A 25,173-nucleotide genomic window follows, 5' to 3' on the forward strand; every position below is an offset into this window, starting at 1 on the left:
GCCATGGCCTCTGAGCCTGCACGTCCGGAGCCTGTGCTCCACAACGGGAGAGGCCACAACAGTGAGAGGCCCGCGTACCGCAAAAAAAAAAAAAAAGGGTAGAAAGGGATTAGCTGTGAAGATGGGAGTGGTTTCAGGGATGGTCCACATTCAAAACAGGAAGCAGTGGGTAGCAAATGGTGAATGGAGTAATCGGAGATCTGAGTTCAGAGCAGTTGAGTGGTCAACTCATTCACTGAGATTCTTATGCCACTGGGGAGTAGGTAGCAACCACCTTTTCCTACAGAATAAAGCAGTGACTCTGAACACAAAGGAGGAAGACACAGGACATTGCCAAAAGTATCTTGCAACTCCCAGGAGAGACAAGAAACATTCAAACCAGAAGAAAACTACCAGGTCACTCTACCTGGCAGCACACCAAGTCCCTTCTAACACTGAAGATAAGCTGATAAATCAAAGTCATCATCAATAGGTGAATATCAAATGTCAATCTCAAACATGGAGGGGGGACAAGAACCCCCCAAAATATTACAAAATCTAGTCCATTCTAGTTAACTATCCTCCTCTTATTTAATCTCTCAACAGCCTTTAATAAAAACGGCCACTCCCTTCCTGAAACCCCTATTTTCCTTGGCTTCCATGACATCACACTCAAGTGGTTTTCCTTCTACTTCTCTGGTGACTTCTATTTAGTCTTCTATGCTAGATTCTTCTATTAGTTAGCTAGCTGCTGTAACAAAATACCACAAACTGAGTGGCACAACAAGGTGTCAGCAGAGCCACATTCCCTCTGAAGGCTCTGTTCCAGGCCTCTCTCCTAGCTTCCAGCAGTTCTTCGACTGTGGTAGCATAACTCCAATCTTCATGTGGACTTCTTGCAGTGTGTGTGTCTGTTTTCAAAGTTCCCCTTTTTATGAGGACACCAGTCATAATGGACTAGGGGCCCACCCTAGTCCAGTATGATGTCATCTTAACCTAACTAATTACATCTTCAATGACCCTATTTCCAAATAAGGTCACATTCTGAGGTACTGGGGGTTATGACTTCAACATATGAATTTTGGGGGGACATAATTCAACCCATGAAAATTCTCCTCCTCCACGGTCTGCTAAATGATGGCATGCTCTAGGGCATGGGCCTACCTTCTCTTCCCTTCTGTACTTATACTCTTTTCCTATATGTTCTCATCAAGTCTGATGGCTTTTAATATATGATAATGACCTCCAGGTTTATAGCTCCACCCATGGCCTCCCCCTTGAGGTATACCCACTGTCTACTTGACACAGATCTAATAGAGATCTCAAAATTATCGCCTCCAAATCAGAAATAATCTTTTTCCCACCACCACTCCACTCCAAAAAACAGGTCGCTACCAGTTCTCCCCACATCAAAAACTGTAGTGCCATCAACCCAAATACCCTCAAAGAAAAAATCTAGGAGCTATCCTCAATTCCTCTCTTTCTCTTATGCTCCATAACCAAGCTATTCCAAGTCCTGACAGCTCTACATTCAAAACATATGGAACACATCCATTTCTCTCCACCTGTGTTGTCACTCCCAAGTCCAAGTCACCATTACCTTTTGCCAGAACTAAATCCAGAGGCCCATATCTGGCCACACTTCCTTCATTCTTGCCTCGCTCCAATTCACTCTCAACATCATCCAGGGTGATTTTGTTAAAGTGTACATCAGATCTTGTCACTCACTCATTTAAAATCCTTAAATGTCCACTTTGAGAATCAATTACCGTGGCCTGCTAGGCTCTCGCGACATGGTCTGGCCCCTGCCCGGCACTGCATTTCACTCTGGTCCCATCTCTTCCCTTGATCACTATGCTCCAGCCACACTGGTCTCCTTTCAGTTTTTAGAACACTCCACACTTTCCCGCCTTCAATGGCAAGGTCTTCATTCTCTTGCTATTTCCCCTTCCAGAAATGCTCTTCTACAAGCTGCACATCTATGGTTCCATCTCACCCTTCAGACTCCAGCTCAAAAATCAAACCTTAGAGAAACCTTTCATTGATCAGCCTTTCTAAAGTAACCTCTGCCTAGTTACAGTCTGTCCCATCATCCTATTTATTTTCTTCTTAGTATTTATAACAACCTGATATTATCTTGTTTACTTATATGTTTCCTTGTATGTTATTTTTCTCCTTCTCCAATCTCCATCTAGAATGTAAGCTCCTTAAGGGCAAGACTCATGTATGTCTTTCACCACTGTGTCCAGTATTCAACACTTTACCTGAAACATAATTAGCTTCTATATGTGCTTAATGGATGGGTGGATGAATAGAAAAATTAATAGACCCTAGAAATCATCTTACTCAAGTTGCTGTATGCTGAGTACTGTCTCAGCATCCTCTTTCCATAGTGGATCTAGCCCAGGAGTCTATAAGGGAAAGAACTCTCCCAAAGATACAGAGATGCCCTCACCTTCCTACAGAAATGGGCACACTTTCTATTGCCTTCATCATAAAGTCCAAATTCTCTCCAGCCTGCGTGCACAACTTCATCTTCCACCACTGCCTTCCCCCGTGCTAAGTTCACGGCACACTCAACTTCATACCATTACGTGAAAATACCAGTCATGCTCATGACCTTGCCTCTCTTTGGAATGCCTCTCTATCCCCCTCCTGCTAAACATCACTCAGCTTCCCTCTATAAAGCTTTGTCTGGTAGCCAAAGAGGTTATACTCTGTACTATCACAGGGCTTCATGCATCCCTCCACCACCACATTTATTCTAATATATGATAATTCTATGACTAATTTTCCCCATTTTACTGTTAATACTTTGAGTAAAAGGGTTATGTCTTATGTCTCTGTCTATCCCACTAGTGCCTAGCATGGTGCCTTACAGAGAGATACAGAAAAAAAATGTTGACTATTATATATGCATATTAAGAAATAATTTTTTAAGAGAATTTTTCATTATTATATTGCTCAATAGGGTGAAAAGAACTGGAACATATTAATGGTTGTTATTCTGTCAACTATCTGACCACCATTAGTGAACCAGTGGGAGAGGCAATTTTTAATTTATGAAATGGAAATTTATTTCAATTAGTTATAATGTGGTTAAGAAATCACATTTGAAAATATTTATACTATGTCTGAAATAGACACACTAATACACACATACTCAACCTTTTCCCTTTTCACTCTCAGCTTGGATTTTTTTTAACTGAGCATAAGCACTGACAGCACTTCTTGGAACTGTTTAATGTATATTTAATGTTCACTTTTATGGTAACCCTACATTAAATCCCATTGGCCAAAAGCAAGTTATAGCTCTTCTGGTTGCTGGCCAAAGGCTGGTGGGTCAGCACCATGGACAGAGGGAAATGGTGCCAAAGGTCAATCTAAGGCTACTTGTAAAATAACAGCTGTGACAGCAGATGTACTACCAACGAGAGACTGGTGTGAATGTTCCCCTGGGGATCATGGGAAGAGCATGACATCAGGGTTGGGGTGAACTCAGAGGATGGGGTCTTAAGAAAACAACCACTCCTCCAAGATGTCTCTGAGTAGCATGATCTGCTTCATTTATTGACCCATATCGATTTCAACAATTTTTCAACCATTTGCTCTTCTGTTCCCAAGGTGCCAACATTTCCAAGCTGAAGTAAACATAAATACCTAACTAGAAAATATGAAGGACATTTGTTCTTTTTACCTGTCCAGCATCTATGATCCTTTTTTTCCTTTGCAAACCACCTTTCAAACAAATAAGCTGTTCTTAAAAGATGACACTAAGGAATTGTTCATGCTATGGGGAAGCGTTTGTGATTATATTGAAGTTATGTTTAAGATGGGAGCCCCTGTCTTTTAGCAGTACATTCTGACAGCTACAAATGAAATAATATGATGTCTGGGATTTGTTTCAAAATAATCCAAGATCAGGGGAGTAGATAGAGATAAAGGGAAGACAAGTTTGGCCATGAATTGCTAATTGTTAAAGCTGGAGCATGAGAACACAAGAGTTAATTCTCTCTACTCTTTTATATGTTTGAAATTTTCCATTAAACATATACATATACATGTGTGTGCATATAACACTGAGAGGCCACAAAAAAATAAAAATAAAAATGATTCCTGAAGAATGTATAATCCTGCACCTAAGAGATAATGCAGAGCAAGCTTTAATACCCTCTACTCCAAGAGGAGCTTTAAGGAGACTAAGCTATAACTGTCCCCTGCAGACTTGAGATTTCTGTCTTGCTCAAGATCATATGATGGACTAGGGAGTTCAGATGTCTAGGGATGTTCACTTTATTCTGGAGCAAGATGTCTCAGGAGAGTAGTTTCTAAGAAATGAAACCTTTCATGCACCTCCCCTGACAAGAGGCAGCTGGGGGAAGCTTGCAGTTGCAGGGGCTGAGGCTGAGTGTAGGGAACGGGTCCCTGGTTGTGATGATGGGCCCACGGTCAACACCTAAAGTTTGGGGTCAGAACTAAAACAACGACAAATCATTCTTTAAACATAAAATGGGTTAATAAGTAGAGGGAGTCGAGATATGATGCCAAGTACATAGGGAGAGGAGCTAAAACATGAAGAGGGTGGACAGGTACAAAAGGAAGACATACCTAAATATTTCCTGGATTGGGGGAGGGGGCTGGGGGGCTTTTCATGTAGTACCCACATCAGAAGCAAATAAGGAGCCAACACAGAGGCTGGTGGATAAAATAAGAAAGCGAATGTAAATTTGCTTCAAAATCTGTGGAACTGTGCACATATGGCAAGAATTACTCAGAGCTTATGGACAGCAGATGAGGTTGAGTGCCTACTATGTGCAAGGCATTGCTCAAAGCACCTGGCACACAACAGTTAAGTAAATAAATAAAGTGCTGCTTCATTGAGCTAACAGAGAGATAGATAAATGTATTTGCCAATTATTTAAAAGTGTGATAATTTCACCTGGCTTTTTCCTTTAGAGAGAAAAGATGGCCTCCAGCTAGAAAAGATGGCCTCCAGCTCACTGCAATCCCCACTATTCCCCATTCCCTACTGTCTTTTTTTTTTTAATATATTTATTTATTTATTTTTGTCTGCATTGGGTCTTCGTTGCTGCGCGAGGGCTTTCTCTAGTTGTGGCAAGGAGGGGGCTACTCTTCGTTGTGGTGTGTGGGCTTCTCATTGCCTCTAGAGCTCAGGCTCAGTAATAGTGGCTCACGGGCTTAGTTGCTCCGTGGCATGTGGGATCTTCCCGGACCAGGGCTCAAACCCGTGTCCCCTGCATTGGCAGGTGGATTCTTAACCCCTGCACCACCAGGGAAGCCCTCCCTACTGTCTTATACTCTACTTCACTCAATTATGTTGTTTGCCTGAGCCCTGCAGCCTTTCGAGTGTGTGACCCCTGCCCGTCCCTGAGGTGCTTGTGACACTTGCCTCTCCTAAAAACACCAAATGGCTCAAGGAGCATGTAAAAGACCCTGTTCTTATCCGACTCAGAATCGTGGGTTGCCACTTAGTCTAAAGTAACCTTGGGCAGATACATCACCTCACTGAGCTGTCGATGTCCTTAACTCTAAAACGGATGTAATCTTACCTGTTTTATAGGATTTCTGTGAGGATTAGACCTTGCCTAGTCAGCTCTTACTCCTCCTTTGGATCTCATCCCTAGCTTTACCTCTTCAAAGAAACTTTCCCAGACCTTCTAAGTCAACTCCCTCTAATATACACAGATTCTAAGCATCATGTACTCGTCGGCAGTACCTGCCGCAGTTACAACTGTACATTAGTTTGTAGATTATTTGATTAACACGTGCCTCTCTCACCAGACCGAAAGCTCAAAAGTGGCAAAGGATGCTGTTTTTTGTTTGTTTTGTTTTTCTCACCACCTATCACCATGTCTAGAAAAAAAAAAAAGTGACCAAAGAAATGAAATAAAGGAAAGTAAGCGTGTAGACAGCTGTGTAAAGACAACCTCTGGCATGTACTAGCTGCCCAACAGATTCTCACCTAATGCCTCTTGGCTGCTAGAATTTGCATGTCAAGTTTTAACTAAGACTTTCTCTAAGAAAAAAAAGTCACTAAGTTTTATTTTTTTAATAGTCTATCTACCCGCCAACCCCAGAACTGGGATTTTTGCTTTGCCCACTGATATAAGCCAAATGCCTAAAACTGCCTGGCACGTAATCAGTAAAGGGACGGAGGGAAGAAGGGAGGGATGGGCGGGCACAGTTCTGGAGTTTCACAGAAGTTGAGAGACTGGACAGCTCCTCCTACCACCACCAGGAGGAAGCTGGGGCCTGGTCGGAGGAACTCTGAGCCAGAGATGACATCCTCTCCCAACAGTTTTAGCTACACCGACTTCCCCGGTGCCCGGGTCAGTAAGAGCCCCCGAGGCGAAGAGCAGCCCCCGCTGCTCCGCAGGCAACGGACGGGGGCATTCATGGATGGGGACATTCACAGATGCGAACATTCACATATGCTCTCCCAGAGGAGGGCGGGGGGCGGCACCGTGTCCCTCCGCGAGGGCCGCTGTCCCGCCGAGGGTCGCCGCCTATAGCAGCCCTTCCAGCACGCGACCGTTCGCAGCGCGTGACAGAAACCTCCGCCAGGCAAACGAGTCCTCACACCCCGCGTCAGAAAGGACTTCGCGCCACGTCCTCATTAGCGCTCCTCAACCTCACAGTCTCTCCCCGCCTCCCAGATTCTCCGGCTGACGGAGAACGCCCACTCCCCTTTCTCACACTGTTCCACAGTCTCTTGCAAAGTGCCTGCAGTGTGTCCGTCCGCCCCGGGAAAGAGCCGCCGCAACCCTTCTCATTCCTAAAGTGTCTCAGCAGCGCGTCGCTGCTCTGCGCGCTCTCGCGAGAGTCCACCGCGCCGCCCCCTCCCCCCAGCCCCTCGCCGAGGAGGAAGCCTCTGCTGAGCCCCGCGGCGCGCGGGCGCGAGTGGCGCATGCGTGACTGCTGCTCCCAGCGCCCCCCGCGCAGTCCGGGAACAGAGCAGACGAGGCTGCGAGCGAGGATCCTGCAGCCGCCACCCTACGAATCGTTGTTTGGTCCCCGCCGCTTCTCTCCCCTTAGGGACAGGACCTATTCGCGGCTTTCCTCAGCGTGTGGAGGTTTCCTGAGGACGGCCCGGGCCACCCTGGCCTAGAAGAGCCGGGCGCTGGCCTCGGATAACGTCGGCCCCCACCAGCAACCCGCAGCGGCCTGGGCGCGCTGCCGTGCCCCGAGCCTCGAACCCGGGGCCGGGCGGGGCCTACGCATCCGGCCCCACCCACTCGGGGGCCTCCCCTCCCCCGGGCCCTTACCCGGGTGTCTGACACACCCCCTCCCGGCCCGGCTGTCCGCCCCCGCCCTCCTGTCCGCGGTCCCCTTGATTTTCTCCCAGTCCTCTAGCGTTGCTCTTTCCGACATTGCACTAAAAGATGCACCCTGGAAAACCACAACGCGGGGACACATCTTGTTGGGAGAAGAGGCTGAGTTCTTGGACCTTAGGGTACATGTTCACCTTTTCAAGGGCCTAGGATAGATTTGATTAATCAGCCTGGGGTACCCTGTTCCTGCTGACACTGCCGTTTTCACTTCCCCGCCTTCCCACACTTCCAAAACCATTAGCAGGGAGCTCTCGAAGGTTTGGTTTCGAGTCTCCTTTGAGCTAGACGTGAGGTTGACCCCCGGGTTAGAGCATGGCTGCATCCCTGGACCCTCAGATCGACGCGCCCCTGGAGGTTGAGGGATGCCTAATAATGAAGGTGGAAAAGGAGCCCGAGTGGGCATCGCAGCCCATTCTGGAAGGATCGGACAGCTCTGAGTCCGAGACTTTTCGCAAGCGCTTCAGGCAGTTCTGTTATGAGGATGTGACCGGACCCCATGAAGCTTTCAGTAAACTCTGGGAACTTTGCTGCCGGTGGCTGAAGCCAGAAATGCGTTCCAAGGAACAGATCCTGGAGCTGCTGGTGATTGAGCAGTTTCTCACCATTTTACCCGAGAAGATTCAGGCGTGGGCACAGAAGCAGTGTCCGGAAAGTGGAGAGGAGGCGGTGGCCCTGGTAATACATTTGGAGAAAGAGACTGGAAGACTAAGACAGCAGGTGAGAGAGGGTTTTCCAAATTTTTGTATTTAGCAAGAAGGGGGTGGAAAGGAAGATGGGCAAGGGATGCATTGCAGGAAATGCAAATTATGGAGGGATAAGTGGTAATAATGAAAGACCTTTAAAGGGAATCTACTTAAAAGGGATAAGAATTTCATATTAAATAGAAAAAAAGCTTTGGTTGAACTGTTATCTTGCAAATGACACTAAACATTATGCAGCTAAGTATTTGTTTTAAATCTTTGCGTAATGTTTCCCCAAAAAATTATATGAGAGAACAGTACATTATGCTTCACAGGATTTTACTTTTGTAGCTTGATCCTAAAGAGGGCTATTTTGCCCTGCCCCCCACCCAAAAAGAAAAAGAAAGAAAGGACTTTATCAGTTACCACAGGGCCTCTTGTAATCCTTTAATATTCCAATCCGTGTCTTCTGAAGTGCCCTCAATGTCATCATCCTTGTCACTCTTCTCCATTTGAATTGCTGATCCTTATTTGTCAGTGGCTTTGCATGCTCTTCTAATTGTTTTTCAACAGCCCTTTCAGTAACCTCATGAAATCCTGCAAGATTTGCACTTTCACCTTGCACAGGATTTGTGTAAAGATCTGACTATTAGCAAGTTGCTGTGTTGGTCAGAAATAGACACTAGATGTCGAGATTAATTTTCTAAGTTTTCAGTGCACTAGTGAATTAATTAGTGTTCTGAGAACTTTTATTTCTCTGTGAACCTAATAGATATGAGGACTCAAATAATGTCTAGTCTGATAACAGGGAGGCTCTGTATTTCACTCCTAAGAGATTTTGCCCCTCTGTATACTAATAAAGAGCACTCTCCTATGCCCTTATGCCCAGACTTCTGGACAAAACTATTATCCTGATGCCCTCAGAGGTCCCATAGGGAATGGAGTGAAATTTTCATTCCTTCTCACATCTTCTATCCTTCTTTGATATCTTTCTTGGGGGAATTTGGCCCTGATCTAGCCCTCTTTAACTCCCTTTTCCCACTATGGCACTGACTTTATTTCCCAGGTTAGCAGTCCTGTGTACGCAGAGAAGCAAGCCCCACTTGGAGCAGCATGGGAGGTGGCAGACTTTCAGCCACAGCAGGTGGAGACCCAACCCAGAGTGATGTCTCTGGAAGGAGCTGAAAGCCTCCACTCAGGACACCAGGAGCAGGTGAACCAAAAGAGAGAGCTTCGGCCCTTACCCAAGAATGGTAAGAAGAACTCAGAGCATGCCCAGTGCAGAGACCATGGCAGATTTGTTTTGTAGCACTAACACTGTGCCTTGTTCAGCGTAGCGTCCCCTCAATCCATATTGGAAAGTAAATTGAATATTGGGGAGAAAGACTTCATTAGCTTCAAGACTTGGGAATATGTGTGACATAAGTAAAAGGGATCTTAAAGATGGAATCTGAGAAAACATAGATTGCCCAGACTGGCCTTAGGGTCTCATAGTGTTACTTAAGAACCTCCACCCTGCAATCAGCTTGTGGTTTTTAGTCCTGCCGCATGTGTAAGTGTGTGTGTTCTTGGCTGACTATATGCAACTTGGAAAAACTGGAAGAGGAAATGAGATTTTTTTTCAAAAAGTGACTGACAGTAAGGCATCACAGAAGTGGCTTATGAGAGGGATAAACAATAAGACTTCATAAAGAAGAGACAACTGGTGTTCATATCTGCCCTAGATGTTAATGAATCAAGTCAAATACAAGGAAATGAAGACCCTGCCCTTCCCAGTCCACAGTGATCTCGCCCTCCTCTGCAGCATGGTGTCAGGCTTAAAGAGAAGAGTGGAAAGATCACTGAACCTACAGTAGAAAGACATGGGTTTATATCCTTTCTCTGCCCCCTCCCTGTGTTATCTCGGGCAAGTAATATTAATTAATCTCTGTGTATTAATGCATAGAGATTAAGAAATTAGGTTTTAGAGGTAGACAGTATGCGTTCAAAACCTACCTCTGCCATTCTTTATCTGTGTGGTCTTGGTCAAGTTACTAAACTTCTCAAACTTTCCATTCTGTCATCTGTAAAAGGAAAATACTAAGGTTGTTAGCGTAGATTAAAGGAGGCATCGTAAAAAGGGTCAGTGCATAATAGTGCTCAGTAAATGTTAGTTTCCTTTCTCCCATAATGGCATGATTATTTTTAAACTTCAAATCTGTCTGACTTACAGAACCCCTCATCAAGAGGCAAGATTCACCACTTCGCACCCCACCTCCTTATCCCTCCTGAAATTCATATTATGATAGAATGCATTGCAAATATTAATGGTTTCTGGATTTTTCATTGTTTGTTCATCAGCATCAAAGTTCCGCTGTTCACATGGATTATATGCTGTCAGTTACTTTACCTGATAAATCCATGGTGTTTCTGGATTTTGCCATCTCAGGTGATACGGAATTCCTAAAGTTAGGTGGTTTTTTCTGTTGAGGTCCTTACTGGGGGTAAGGAGGACAGAAAATTTGAGGGATAGATATCTCAGAAAGGTGAATTCCTTCTAAAAGAAGAGATAGGATTTCAGCCATGTGTGCCTAAGGGAATAATGTATTTCTAAGGAACTGATTCAGTTTGATTCCATAGAAAGTGGTAGATCAAGCTTTTGAGTTCTTGGTCACAGTAATATTTATTCTTAAAGTTTTCCTAGATAGTGAATTCTAGAGGAGAAGTTAGACCACAGACTGCCTTATACTATATAAGCTTATATATCTTCCTTCCACCTTTCTGGGGGTATATTTCCCTGTAGTGTTCAGTACTATGTATCTGTATACGCTAACATTTTTTAGGACAGTATTCACTCATAGGGAATTAATTTGTGCTAGAGATAGCGAACTGGTAACTCACGTGCCAAATCAGATTGTTTTGTTTCACCTACAAGGAGTTTTTGGTTTGGGGGTTTTGTTTGTTTGTTTTTAGTTCTCAAGGTTTAAGACTTGAGATTGTACATGAAAGTCCCGCTTTCTGGCTTCTCTTGAAAAAGTTAGAAGCTCTGGGGCTTCCCTGGTGGTTCAGTGGTTAAGAATCTGCCTACCAATGCAGGGCGCATGGGTTCTAGCCCTGGCCCAGGAAGATCCCACATGCCGCGGACCAACTAAGCCCATGCGCCACAACTACTGAGCCTGCGTTCTAGAGCCCAAGAGCCACAACTACTGAGCCCACACGCCACAACTACTGAAGTCTGCATGCCTAGAGCCCGTGTTCCACAAGAGAAGCCACCACAGTGAAGAAGCCCACGCACTGCAAAGAAGAGTAGCCCCCGCTCGCTGCACCTGGCGAAAGCCCACTCACAGCAACGAAGACCCAGACCCAACACAGCCAAAGATAAAATAAATAAAATTTAAAAAAAAAGTTAGAAGCTCTGTGCCAGGGCAATAATCTCACAATGAAGCATCAGCTGGAGCGGAACACTGGGTGTACCCTTTCAGTGGGACATGTGCTCTCCAGTTCCCCACAGTCCTTACCTCTCCCCTTTCATGATGTCCTTTACCTGCTTACTCCCTAAAAGCATTTATGTTTGTGAGCCCTGCGTTAGGGTACTGTGGTTTGGGGCATTGTTCTGAATTCATTGAGAAAATGACCAATTTATGTTTGTCGGTTTTTTTATACATGCTCATTTCATAAAAGGAGAAGCAGCATGAATAAGATGGCAGAGCCAACAACACTAATTGTTTCTTTCTCTTCTTACAGCTCGGCCTTCTCCCTGGGTTCCTGCTCCTGCTGATGAATGGAACACCATAGATCAGGAAGCAACAGCCACACGAGTTCCTGTTGGGTCCCAGGTAAATTGTAATTGTTCTCTCTAGCCTAACTTCCTAGGATATTCAGTCACAATGATTTCCTCAAACTTTTATACTCCCTCCAAGAGACTTTTTCCCCCTTGCTCCTTTTCCAGAAGAGACTGCACCCAGCCATCTGAGTAATGGGATTCCTTGCTGGATCATCTCTCTTATGATGCTTTATAGTACCTTCTGCTTCATTTGGCACATAATATACACTTGGTTCTTTGATTTTAATTTTTATTTAGGGCCTTTCTGTGCTTCATCCATGATCATTCATCCTTCAAAAACCCATGTGGTTATCTTGGTAGTCATTACTGTTAGTGTGTTACAGGGACCACTGAAAGATGTCCACATGGCAAGAGGTTTTTCCTACAAAAAGAGTGTGCGTCAGATTCCTGCTCACAGAGACCTCTACCGGGATATTAGAAAGGAGAGTATTGGGAACATGGTCTCCCTGGGTAAGGATTCTATCCCTTTTCAAATAAAAGATTTGGGGATTTCTAATATATTCACTTCTACCGATTATAAAATAGTTATAAATGTTATCACTTTAAGGACCTCCATGGGTTGTCTAGTCATTTCTGGCCTCTAGTATACCATGTTCTCATACCTCACTCATTCCTTTCTTCCAATTTATATTATAGATTTTTATACATTCTTATAATTTAGTGATTAAAACATTGGGGAGATTTATATATGATTGTCATATTATTGAAATATAAACTTACCTACATCCACTAGACTAAAAATTCCGTAAAGTCATAAGGTCTTTTTAGGATTTGTTTTTGTTTAACCCATAGTAACCCCAACACTGTGCACAGAGCCTGACATATGGGTGGCGCCCAGCAAATATTCACTGAGTGGATGGAAATCTTATAAACAGAAGGAAAAAAGTAATTTCAATACAACAACCTTGATAGCGTGTTGTGAATTTTTTAAATAGCACAAATTTTTACAGGCACACATAACCACTGAAATGTAATTTTACAAGCAAACTTTTGAAGAGCTATATCATCTGCTTTAACAATAGGGCTAAATATGGTTCATTCATATGTAAGCTACAAGTCAGAGATTACTTATGAATAAAATTATAGGCCTAAAATGTGCACCAATACACACTATAGATACTATAAACTTTTGTTGTCTAATAGAGTAGCCACTAGCTACACGTGGCTGTTTAAATTTAAATTTATAAAATTAATTAAAATTAAATAAAGTTTAAAATTCAGTTCCTCACTGACAGTAGCTACCTTTAAGGTATTCATAGGGCTTCCCTGGTGGCGCAATGGTTGAGAGTCCGCCTGCCAATGCAGGGGACACGGGTTCATGCCCCGGTCCGGGAAGATCCCACATGCTGCAGAGCGGCTGGGCCCGTGAGCCATGGCCGCTGAGCCTCCGGAGCCTGTGCTCCGCAACGGGAGAGGTCACAACAGTGAGACGCCCATGTACAAAAAAAAAAAAAAAAAAAAAAAAAAGGTATTCAATAGCTGTATTGGACAGCACAGTTACAGAACATCATCATCAAAGAAAGTTCTGTTGGACAACAATACATATAGACCCTGAAGTACAGAGTTTACAATATAGGCCATGTCAAACTGAATGAATAAAGATAAACTGACAATTGTTTATAATCAGAAAGTAATTAAAGCAGTTTAAAAAAATGATCAACTTAAGATGACACACCAGTAACAAAGCACTCTTCCCAAAACAGCAGGACCCTTGATTTTATTTTATTTTTATTATTTTTTTTTAATTTTTTGGTCACACCCACAGCATGTGGGATCTTAGTTCCCCGAACAGGGATCAAACTTGCTCCCCCTGCAGTGGAAATGCAGAGTCTTAACCACTGAACTGCCAGGGAGGTCCCAGGACCCTTGATTTTAACTTTTACTTAGGGTCTCTGCACTTCATCACTGATCATTCATCCTTCAAAGACCTGTGTGGTTATCTCGGTACTCATTGCTGTTAGTGTTGTTACAGGAGCCAGTGAAAGATGGCCACATGGCAAGTTGCCTACACAATAGCTGTTTCCTAGTGTTGCCTTGGATCACACAGCATCCAGACCTAGTAAAATGATGAATTATAGGTCTTAGTAAAATCTGCCATGAGTGGGTTAGAGACCATACTATGGACATTCAGATTTAGCCCAGTGCCTCCATGTATAATAATTACGTATGGAAAGGCCCAGGCCCACAGACACCTGGCTCGGTCTTTCATCATAGATTGTAAGCTAAAGGCTTATGAGTCTAGCCTACAAACATATTTGGGCCTTGCACAGAGTTTTAATATAAAATTAGTTTATAAATCTGGATTTCCAGTATCTCTTAAAAAAATCAAACGTCAGGCACAACGGGCCCACCTTCTCTCACAGCAGCCATTGACCACAGCTGAGTGGCGGAGTTCGTGCTAAAATGCCAGGGCTCTCACTCCAGCCACCTCACTCCTTTACTTTGCCTGCCTGGTCCTGGTAGATGTTTGAACTTTCATTGTCCCTACACTTACTTCTCTCATGTGAAACTGAAGAGCAAATCTCCATCCCCAGGGTTCTTTCAGCAAGGATTTGATTTGATGCTGCCTCCCTAGGAGAATTCTGTGAAACTCCTATGTGTGTTTTCTATAGAAGGAAACTAAATGTTATTACATACTTATTAGGCATTGGACGCTTTACAGATGATCCTTTATTTAATATTCCCAGCACCTTGTTGAATAGATTATATTATTTCCTAGGAAACTGAGGCTCAGAGAGATTAAGAAACTTCCCCTGGTCAGAAAGTAAAGTAAGTGGTGGAGCTCAGATTCCAACTTAAGACATGTTGATCTCCACCATATTGTAAAGTAAAATATTAAGTTACTTTCCTATTCTTACATCTCTTTCCCATTAACTTCGCCAGAATGTCTCCAAAAGTTCTTGACTTCTCATCTCCCATAGCCCTAGTGTGTGTATGTGTGTGTTGAGTGGGAGACTGAGGGGATGTGGGGAGCAGGTGTAAGCACACTTTATAAGTAACGAATACTGGTTCATAGGAGCACGCTCTGAACCTAACACAATGTTAGATACTGAGAGGGAATTGAAGGTAATGTAATACGTGTTTCTTACCCTTAAAAGTTTTCCTTTAAGAACTAGCTGGGGAAGGAAGTGGTACATATATGAGAAGTGAAACGGTAGTCTTAAGTTAGTAGATGATTGTGCCAAATAACTCGTGTAAGAAACTAGTGTGCATGATCGTGATTGAGGAAGACTTTAGAGAAGGAACTGAACAAGACCTTTAAAGGATAGGTGTGAACAAGTGTTCCAGGAGAGCATACTACAGCAGGAGATTGGGGCATGCAGTGATGATCTCTCTAGCATGAAGTATGTTTCTCTTACTCTAGGAAACACAGCGTCTACAGCTAACAAGATGGCACAGTTGGCGCAAAGAAAGGAGCCATGGACAATAGGTCTACAATCCCCTAATAAGAGGAATGTCCTACAAAGCAACTATATCAAGGAAAAATCAGTTCATGCTATTCAGACCCCTGCAAGGAATGCAGGGAAAACACGGAGAGAGCAGCAGCAGTGGGGTTTGGAAGATGAAAAAATAGCAGGCGTGCATTGGAGTTACGAGGAAACTAAGACTTTTCTTACAATTCTCAAAGAGTCTCGCTTTTATGAAACACTTCAGGCCTGTCCCCGAAACAGCCAAGTATATGGTGCTGTAGCTGAATGGTTGCGAGAATGTGGCTTCCTCCGAACACCAGAGCAGTGTCGGACCAAGTTCAAAAGTCTACAGAAGAGTTATCGAAAAGTGAGAAATGGCCATGTGCTAGAACCCTGTGCCTTCTTTGAGGACATGGATGTTTTGTTGAACCCTGCAGCTCATACTTCATCCACGGATAAGCCAAAGGAGATTCTGTCTCTCCCCAGACTAAAGAGAATTGGTATCAATGCTAAAGAACAGATCAATTTGGTGGAGGAGGAAGAAGCCGCAGAAGAATCTGATGGTGATGACATGGGTGTTGAGTTTATCCAGAAGTCTGAGCTTCGTGGTGCTCCTGTCTTATTTCAAAACCTGAGTGGTAAGAATGGTGCTTTTTTTTTCTTTCTGGTTTGAAAATGGATGATGTGGTCTTGTGGAAAAAGGAGTAGACCAGAAGTGACCAAACCCAGGGAATTCTGTCACGCACACCTTGCCACTCATCACTGTAATTGGCCATGTAACTGAAAGTACTCCCAGGTGTTTTGTTACCCCCAGTGCAGTCTGAGTAACAGCCATGAAGGGGTCTTTTTTGGGTTAGAGCATGCATTTTGAGTATTTGGGGTCTGTGGAAGGAAGACAAATGGCGTCCAGGGTTCTAAGGATCTAACATTATCTGAGAATTGTTACAATGCAGTCAATTGTATTAGATTGTAACAGTCAAGGATACATTATTATACTATCAAGGATAGTCCATAAAGGAATATGTAACTAACAACAACAACAAAAAAAGAATTAAAAAAAAAAGAAATTCAAAGAGAAGACAAGAAAGGAAAAGAAGAATCACAAAGTAGATGCATTAAATGGAAAAAAATCAGTAAGATGATAGATGTAAATCCAAATATATCATTAATTACAAATTTAAAAGTTAAGATTATCATATATTTTTAAAAACTATATTGCTTACAAGAGATACATCTTTTTCTTTTTTTTTTTTTTTTTTTTGGAGCAGAGAAAGGCTTATTGCAGGGCCAAAGCAAGGAGAATGGGTGGCTTATGCTCAAAAACCCAGAACCACAAGAGATACATCTTAAACAATATTCAGAGATATTGAAATTAAAAGGATAAAAAAAAGATACTATGCAAAAGAAAGATGGTGTTGAAATTTGGGGCCTGGGACATGCAGAACTAAACCACCAGTTAGTAGCTATGTGACAGCTGACATATCATATAACTACTTTGAGCTTCAGTTTTCTGTCTAAAATATAGCTAAGAATATGAGGGTAGTTGTTAGCGTTAAATGAGATAATGTAGATGAAGGCATTCTGCAGATGCTAAAATGCAATAAAACACTGCCTGGTGTCACAGTTATTAGTAATGTTTCTGTAATCCACTTTATGAAAAGATGGTAATTTCTTAGGTAGAATGGAAAAATAAACCAGGCTGGGAGATCTGAGACTGTACTCATGACTGTACCTATTCAAAACAAACAGATCTCAGGAAAAAGATGGGAAAATGTATTATACAGGTATTCATCATTCTGGAAATCCATAGACATGAGGGTAGGTGGTTTCAAATATGGAATCCAATGATATGACTGAAAGAGACCACCCAGTAAGATGGAGGACAGAAAAGACTTTCCTACTACAGATTATAAAACACCCAAAAAGCATGTTTAACAAACTGTCTTCAGACATATCCTGAAAAGCTTAATTCTGCTATAAAAGCAGGACATCTGCCTGTCTTACAGATGGTTTCATCTCTCAAAGTAGAGGACACAGTAACATCAAAAACTACTCTGGACATAGTTCTGCTGTTCAAAGAAGACGGGCTAAAGAAATGATAGGGAATTTGGGGGAAAAGTTCCTGCTGGGTGTCCTAGCCCATTATTCCTAACAATTTTTAAAAGACAGACAGCTAAATCCTTAAGAACCATAGCAATGACAGATTTGGGGGGCTACATTTTTATTCTACCAAGTAAACTTTGAGATCAGTTCATCAATTTAAATTTTAAAATCCTATTGGGATTTTGACTTTATAGATTCATTTGACAGTTGATATCTGTACAACTTGAACCTTCCTATCCAGAAACATAGTGTCTCTCCATTCTTTCTAGTTCTTTTATGTCTTTCAATATAATATTATAGTTATTTTATATAGACCTTCTCATTTCTTGCAAAGCTTATTCCCAGGCGTATAATAGTTCCAGGGAATGGGATTTGTTTTCTTGTACTTCTTATATTTTGTAATGTATAGAGCTTCAGACACCTTGTATCTTTGAACTTTATCCTTGAATGGCAGGTGTGCACTGGGGCTACGAGGAAACCAAGACTTTCCTTGAGATCCTCCGTGAGACTCGGTTTTATGAAGCACTGCAAGCCTGTCATCGGAAGAGCAAGTTGTACGGGGCCGTGGCTGAACAGCTGCAAGAGTGTGGCTTCCTCCGGACACCGGAACAGTGCCGGACCAAGTTCAAAAGCCTTCAGAAGAGTTACCGCAAAGTGAAAAATGGTCACGTGCTAGAGTCCTGTGCATTCTACAAGGAGATGGATGCCCTGATTAACTCTCGGGCATCTGCCCCTCCCACTAGCACCCCAGAGGAAGCCCCATCACCCTCAATTCAAGAAAGAGAGGACATTGAGATTGAACCCCAGGAACCTACGGGCTGGGAACCTGAGGAGGACTCACAGGAGGCAATAGTTGAAGATTCCAGCAGTGAGAGACTGAGTGAGGAGGAAATTGTGCCAGAGCCAGAATTCCAGGGACCTCCAGGTTTACTGCAAAGCCCGAGTGGTAAGGATCATGAGGGGCTGTGGTCTAAAGAAGAAGGAAGTGGGATCTACTGACAGATCAGAAGAGCTGGCACATCGCTCATGAAGGTCTATTCATTAAGCAGATATTCGTGTGTCCTGTGCCATTTGAGGAAAAGGGGGAGGTATCGATGAATAAAACAGAGTCCCTGTTCTTATGGTGCTTCTGTTCAAGGGAGGAACTTGGATTCTCGTGATTTGGTTTTTGGGACCTCAGCCTCGGTTTTGGTGTGTATGGGGCAGATAATGTTTAATATCTCCTAGAAATATTGTGGGGAAGAAGAATTTGGAATTAAACGTGAGAAAAACTCAGATCAAGGAGGTGTGTCAGTAAGCTCAAAACAGAAATGTCTCAGTTATGTGTGATGTGCATGACAAAAAGGATAGGCAGAGAGAAAAAGACTTTATTCTGGTACTGAGCTCCACCTGCGGGTTTCCCGCTGACCACTGGATGCTCACAGGCATCTCACCAGCAGTCCAGGCTTACATTTTTCAAAATTAAAATCAGCATCTTCCTTCCCACACTATGGCTCTTCCCTGTGTCCTCCCATAGGTCATCCAGACTTAAAAGATAGAGATTTTTTTGATGCCTTCTCTCTCATTGTTTACATCCAGGCAGATGATATGTTTTTTCAGCTGTTGTAGAACTCCCATCTGCCCCCCTCTTTAGTTACCATAACCATTACCCTAGTTTAGCGTTTCTCTGTCTCTTGCCTAAACTATTGTAAAAGTCTCCAAACCAGTTTTCTCCATTAGACTTGTATTAAGATTCCACAACCATCCTTAATCTGAGTTTGTCTTTCTAACCTTACCTGTTATTATTTTCCTTCCTGTACTCTATGCTTATTCAAAACAAACATTAGAAAAGGAAGTTCACACATATGCTCTCTGGTAGTATTTATACAGGAATTTGTTTTTGTATGGGAATGAAAGCTGAAATTATTAACTCTGTAACTGGAACTGTTAAAGTTGATAACTTTGGAAACAAAGTCCTTCTCTTGTGAATCTTGTTTTTTAAGGTGAGCTCCAGATCTGTCATCAAATTATTAGGCTCTGTCTGAGGCAACTACTAGGCTATAACTTCCTCCAAATCCCAGAACAATGTTGGACCCAATCAGAGTACTTCAGAAGATGACATTGTTAGGGCTTTTGACCTAAGTCAGTGGATTCACTGATGGCTGCCCTCCTCTTCCAGCCCAGGACACAGCCACCCCACTTAGGACTGAGGGATGTTGGCAGTTTCAGCTCAATATGTGGAAGGAAAGTAACGTTGAAATTAGCAAGTAGAAAAAAGACAGTACAGCAAAATGCATAAGAAGGGTTTGAGAATCAAGCAAACCTGGATTGGGCCTAACTTACACAGTTTGTGAACTATTTATGGATCAAATAATACAATGTCTGAATTTACTTCAAAATAATCTGGGTAGAGGGAGCAGAGAATGTGTGGGAATAGAGATGAAACAAGATTGGCCAGGAGTATGTCATTGGGTAAGTGGTTCATGGAAGTTCAGTTTATGTACTGTTCTCTACTTTTCTGTGTTTAAATTTTCCATAATAAAAAGTTAATACAAAAACCACACAGTTAATAAGTGACCAGGATGGAATCATAACCAGAGCTGTCTGATTCCAAAGCCTGTGTCTTCACCACATCATGCTCTCTGTTCAGAAAACTTCTCGGCAAAGCTGGATCCAGGATGTACTGTGGGATGCAGATGAAAGAGTGAGGAGAAGATAATTCTGGTTGTCGAGCAGTGAGAATTAAGATTTGAGTTAGTGTGGTCTGTGTGTGAGACTGCCAGAAAAACAAAGTGACAGCAACATTTGAGAAGAAAGAAATACCCTTGGATAGAGTATGACTAGAGGTTGATGAGCTTAGAAGTCCATTGAGGAATTTGGACTTGATCATTAGAATCTAAACACTAATGAAGTGTAGTGTACTTTCATTACAGATGAGAAATTTTGAAAGCAGGATGAATTGTAGTGGAATTTCAGGGAGATAAACTAAGTTGCTCCCACGTTAATCAGGATACAGATTGGGGATAATGGCTTGGATTATAATTAAATTCTGAAAACATTTCCAGAGGCCTACTTTGTGCTGGGTTTTATTGGCTATTCGTGGAACTGAAAGAAAATAAGGCCCAGTGAATCAGAAAGAGTCCCCATGCCTGAGGCCAGTGAAGCACACAGGGATCCTAACAGACAAGGCCTGTAGGCCATGTTGTTTATGTTGATACATGACTGGTCTGAAATGTTTATTGTCTTTTTTTTCAGATTTTGAAATTGGAAGTAGTATCAAGGAGGATGCAACACAGGTAATATATAAGGACATGGAGCAGCATAGGGCACTAATAGAAAAGTCTAAAAGGGTTGTTTCTCAGAATGCTGACCCAGGTAAACATTGTAAAAGGGAATGCATCTCAGGAAGACAATGGGACAACCTTCAAGGAGTCAGACAGGGAAAACTGATGTCTCAGCCTAGAGATTTAGGGAAAGCTGTCGTGCATCAGAGGCCTTTCATGGGGAAAAGGCCCTACCGACTTCTCAAATACGGAGAAAGCTTTGGAAGGAGTGCTCGCCTCATGTGCCGGATGACCCACCAGAAGGAAAATCCTTACAAGTGTAGTGTCTGTGGGAAGTGCTTTGGTAGAAGCAGGAGTCTAATTAGACACCAAAGAATCCACACAGGAGAAAAACCTTTTAAATGTCTTGACTGCGGGAAAAGCTTTAACGACTCCTCAAACTTCGGTGCCCACCAGAGAATCCACACCGGAGAGAAGCCCTACAGATGTGAAGAGTGTGGAAAATGCTTCAGTCAGAGCTCGAGTCTCATAATACATCAGAGAACCCACACTGGAGAGAAGCCCTACCAGTGTGGAGAGTGTGGGAAAAGCTTTACCAACAGTTCTCATTTCAGTGCCCACAGGAGAGTCCACACTGGTGAGAATCCCTACAAATGTGTGGATTGTGAGAAGAGTTTCAATAACTGTACGAGATTTCGAGAACATCGGCGAGTACACACTGGAGAGAAGCCCTACGGGTGCGTGCAGTGTGGCAAACGTTTCAGTAAGAGTTCTGTTCTCACTAAACATCGGGAGGTTCATGTGAGAGAAAAGCTTCTGCCATACCCTCCAGCGCTCTATGCCCCAGAGAACCCACACAAGGGAAAGACTGATGAATTCAGGCAAACTGTTTGATGACGATCTCTTCTCTTCCTAAATGTCCCCTTAGCCATTTTACCCTAATCTCACTCTTGGAAGCAATCTTTTCTTAGCTATAAAGTGTAATTCCCAAGATAAGGTTGAGAATATAAATAAAGACTTGGATCCTGTCCTCACCTCTGCCTCTAACTTGATCAGTCTGTTCCTCTCCTTCTATGTGTCTCAACTTTTCCTTTAATAAAGTGAAGAAGATACAGTGTCTGAATGCAGAATGGAATTCTCTTCAGTATGTCGAGGCCACTGCCATGGGATCGCTAAACCCAGCAACATCCAAGATCCTTCAGTGTATGGGAGAGTTGTTATCAAGGAGATAAAAAATGCTCAAAGTTTTTTTCATTCTCTACCACATGCGATCCCGGATGCAACTTGATCACAGAGTTTCCTGTTTGGGTAGAACTTTCAGGAGCCTGATGAGAACCACATCAGATCCATCTTGGTTTTGAAGATATTCACAAAAGGAGATTGAAGATTTTATAGTTTCCATCAGAAGTCTGTTGCAGTGTACCTTTTTTGTGTCAAGAAGTTGATCTAAATAGCTAAGGTAGAATCCCTGTATTGTCACTGAAATAATGCCTTGCCCTCCATAGAGATGAGAAGCAACTGATCACCCATCGTCCTTTGTAGACTGACCGTTTCTGTACCTGAAGACTGAGAGCCTCTCGGCTACTGTTTCTCCAGCCTATAAGTAATCCAGTTCCTGTTACTGTTTCTCCGAAGTCCTACACTTACCTCTTAATTGTTCTGGGTGCCCTTGTCTGGCTCTTCTGCACTACCATGCCCTCCTCAGACTGAATAGCGTGCATGCTCATGGTGTGTCTCATTAAAGTAGAATTTCAGACACATTCTAGTTCTGAATGTGTGACTTCTCTGGTTTTTATCTAGAATATGACTGATAATGTTGGCATATTTTATGCCTCCCAACCCCACACTTCAGTATAATATTGTATAATTTTAGATAGTTTTCTAAAACTATCTCTAAGGAGATAGGGAAGGAAGTGAGGTAGAGACCTGAAACATTCAATATTTATAAGATCAGTTGGACTCCTTAGACCTGCTTTAGATCAGATAGCCACCTTGGTCCAGACCAGCACTCCAGAGCTGCTTGTTAAGTTTACCATTCTCTTTTCTGAGGCTTCTAGTCCCTCTTCATGTGGTCATAAACCTCTCTGTAGAACCCTGAGTAATTTATACAGCTCTATACCTCAATGAGTGAAGGTGGAAATATTTACTGAAACTTCCAGGCCAGAACACTTTTCGTTTTCCACATTTACCAGTTGGTCTGAAAGATGTCTTTGACAACCCCCAGCACTGCCCCGATAAATACTGAAGGAAGGGTTCAGATGGGGAGACAGTTCACTTATGGACGTCGCAAACCACGGATTTGGTCATCCAAAGCTGTTAAACTCCAGGATGAGGCCAGTGGCATTTATACCCTTAAGATGAAGGTAACCTCGGGGGGCGTTGCTTTGGGGAGGGAGAAGTCATAAGTTTAGTGGAAAGATAACCAGAGTCAGGGCTGTAGGTCATCTTTTTGATCTTCTCTCTCCTTTGTCAGATGTTCTCTTATTTGAAGACATCTGAGTATGTTTGAATCTTTTGAAACTTGTTCAACAAAGTACCAAGGAGGGTAGGCAGTGTAGAAAGAAATCCAACTTACGGTGCCAGAATCGGGTGTGGCCTGTTGGAAGGCAGGTGACTCAGGTAAACATTGATAAATGTTTCGTACACTTGTTAGGAATGTTAGGATTGTTCACATCTCAGTAGGTTGATTTCCTCTGTGTTGTCTGAATTATAGACTTCTAACGGTAAGTGCAGTTTCATGTTGGTAGTGTGCCTAGCACAGTGAGGTGTGTGTGGTGCCAGTGGGCGTGTGCTTGTATTGTGTCGATGTTCTGGAATTCTAACTCTAAAGACGACGCACATTAATAGAAATCACCTCTTAGTAATAGGTACGCAGGATTGATCATTATATCGAAGCATGATTCAGGAAAGTAGATGATTTACTCATAAATATTTATTAAACACTGTTGTGTGTAAGGCTGTGTTCTAGGCACAGTGAGGGATATGAAAATGAAAAAAGGCATGGTGTCTGTGCTCAAGGAACTTGCAATATGATGGAAGAAGTATTGCAGCAAAACGTAATGTCAATTATGTTCATGTCAATTATGGAACATAATTAGTTTATTAATGAAAAAATCACCTTCACTTGCAAAAAGAGTTTTTTTAATTGCCTAAAATCATATTCTCTACCTCTGTCGCTTCAATTTCCCCAGTGGCAGGAAAGGCTCAAGAACCACTCCTTCTCCAGTGGAATAAACTCATTCTGTCTGTCATATGTCTGGGATCAAGCTAAGGTGAAATTTGGGTTCCCTTACCTTTTCCCAGTTGTAAGTGGACTATTTGAACTTGTATTAAATTAACTTACTGGACTTTGCTTCTGAAGAAATAGGAAGTCCTACCCACCATCTTAGACCAAGGCAGTTTGTATTTTATCCTTTTTAAGGTGGAGCATGAAAGTCAAAATGAACAGTCATACTCCGATTACTGTGTCTCATTTCACATAAATTGCCTTTATGAAGACCCGTAGGAGAAGGTTTCTTCCTAGGTCTCAGTACCAGAGAAAGCTCTGATTCTAAAGCAAAAAATAAAAATTTTACCTTACAAACACTGATTTTTTTTTTTTTTTTTTTTTTTTTACAACTTACTACTTTTCTTCTGGCTGCTGGAACAAAGAAACTTACAAAAACAGAGCTTACAACTCACCTCAACCAACTACTTAAATCTATATTTATCTAATACTGTAGATTAGATAAATATAGATTTGGAACTTTGGAACCTGGTTGTATCCCTGCATAGGCTTATTTTGTTACTTCCACAAATGCCGTGATTCTTACTGGCATTTTTATTATACATATACAACCTACTTTATTCATCTGGAAGGAAACCTTAGTTTTTTTAAAGAGGAAGACATCACAATATGCTTAAACAGTTCAGGACAGCCTGCACGTAGAATGAGCGTTAGACCAGAAGCCAAAAGACAAGTTTCATTCTTGTCGCTACCACTTTCTGAGTGTTGCTGGACAAGTCAGCCTCTCTCTGGGCCTGATATCCTTATCTGAAGAGAAGTTGAGCATGATTGCCAAGACCACTCTGGCTCTGATGTTTTGTGAGGCTATGGGGCATCATGTAGAGAGGAAAAGATTATAAGACCAGGCCACTGCCCTGGCTCGCCACCACAGGCAGCATTTCGGGCCGCACTGAATCCACCCCATACTTTTAGCAAGAGGATGCTGTGAGCAGTCCAGGAGCTTGCTCAGTGAGGAGAAAGGACAAATCACTCATGTTCAACCGCAGGCAGCCCCTGAGTCACCTCGATAGGCAGTGGCAGGTAGCTGCAGTGGAGAAAACCTATTTTGGGAGCTCTGGTGCCCAGTGACAGACACAATTCAACTCTGAGGGAGCTGGGGAAGCCCCAAATGCAAGGCACGTCTGAGTGACTTGTGTAGTGATAAGCCTTTACCTCTGAATGCATTCCAAGTATAAATGTATGTCTACTCATTGTTTTGTATTAATGTTCACTTAGATGTCTTCTTGAAAACTTGTATGTGAAATAAATGTCTAAAATAAATGACTCCCGTTGGTTTT

General features: G+C 42.7%; 1 protein-coding gene across 1 annotated transcript; it reads left to right on the top strand.

Moving 5' to 3' along the window:
* The first annotated feature begins 6,919 nt into the window (after positions 1–6,919).
* On the top strand, positions 6,920–25,173 carry ZKSCAN2 (zinc finger with KRAB and SCAN domains 2). The gene is made up of 7 exons (XM_027126584.1): positions 6,920–8,048; positions 9,078–9,264; positions 11,735–11,826; positions 12,158–12,284; positions 15,199–15,882; positions 17,802–18,293; positions 20,582–25,173. The coding sequence occupies exons 1-7, from the start codon at positions 7,644–7,646 to the stop codon at positions 21,502–21,504; spliced, it is 2,910 nt and encodes a 969-aa protein (XP_026982385.1). The 5' UTR covers positions 6,920–7,643; the 3' UTR covers positions 21,505–25,173.

The sequence above is a fragment of the Aethalodelphis obliquidens genome, unplaced genomic scaffold (genome assembly GCF_003676395.1).
Source record: "Aethalodelphis obliquidens isolate GAN/ISIS:26980383/991018 unplaced genomic scaffold, ASM367639v1 scaffold30, whole genome shotgun sequence".
NCBI lineage: Eukaryota > Metazoa > Chordata > Mammalia > Artiodactyla > Delphinidae > Aethalodelphis > Aethalodelphis obliquidens.

Coding starts and splice junctions, on each gene's coding strand:
- ZKSCAN2 (XM_027126584.1), top strand. CDS start 7,644: ATGGCTGCATCCCTGGACCCTCAGATCGACGCGCCCCTGGAGGTTGAG. Junction 8,049..9,077: donor CTGGAAGACTAAGACAGCAG/GTGAGAGAGGGT, acceptor TTTATTTCCCAG/GTTAGCAGTCCTGTGTACGC. Junction 9,265..11,734: donor TCGGCCCTTACCCAAGAATG/GTAAGAAGAACT, acceptor CTCTTCTTACAG/CTCGGCCTTCTCCCTGGGTT.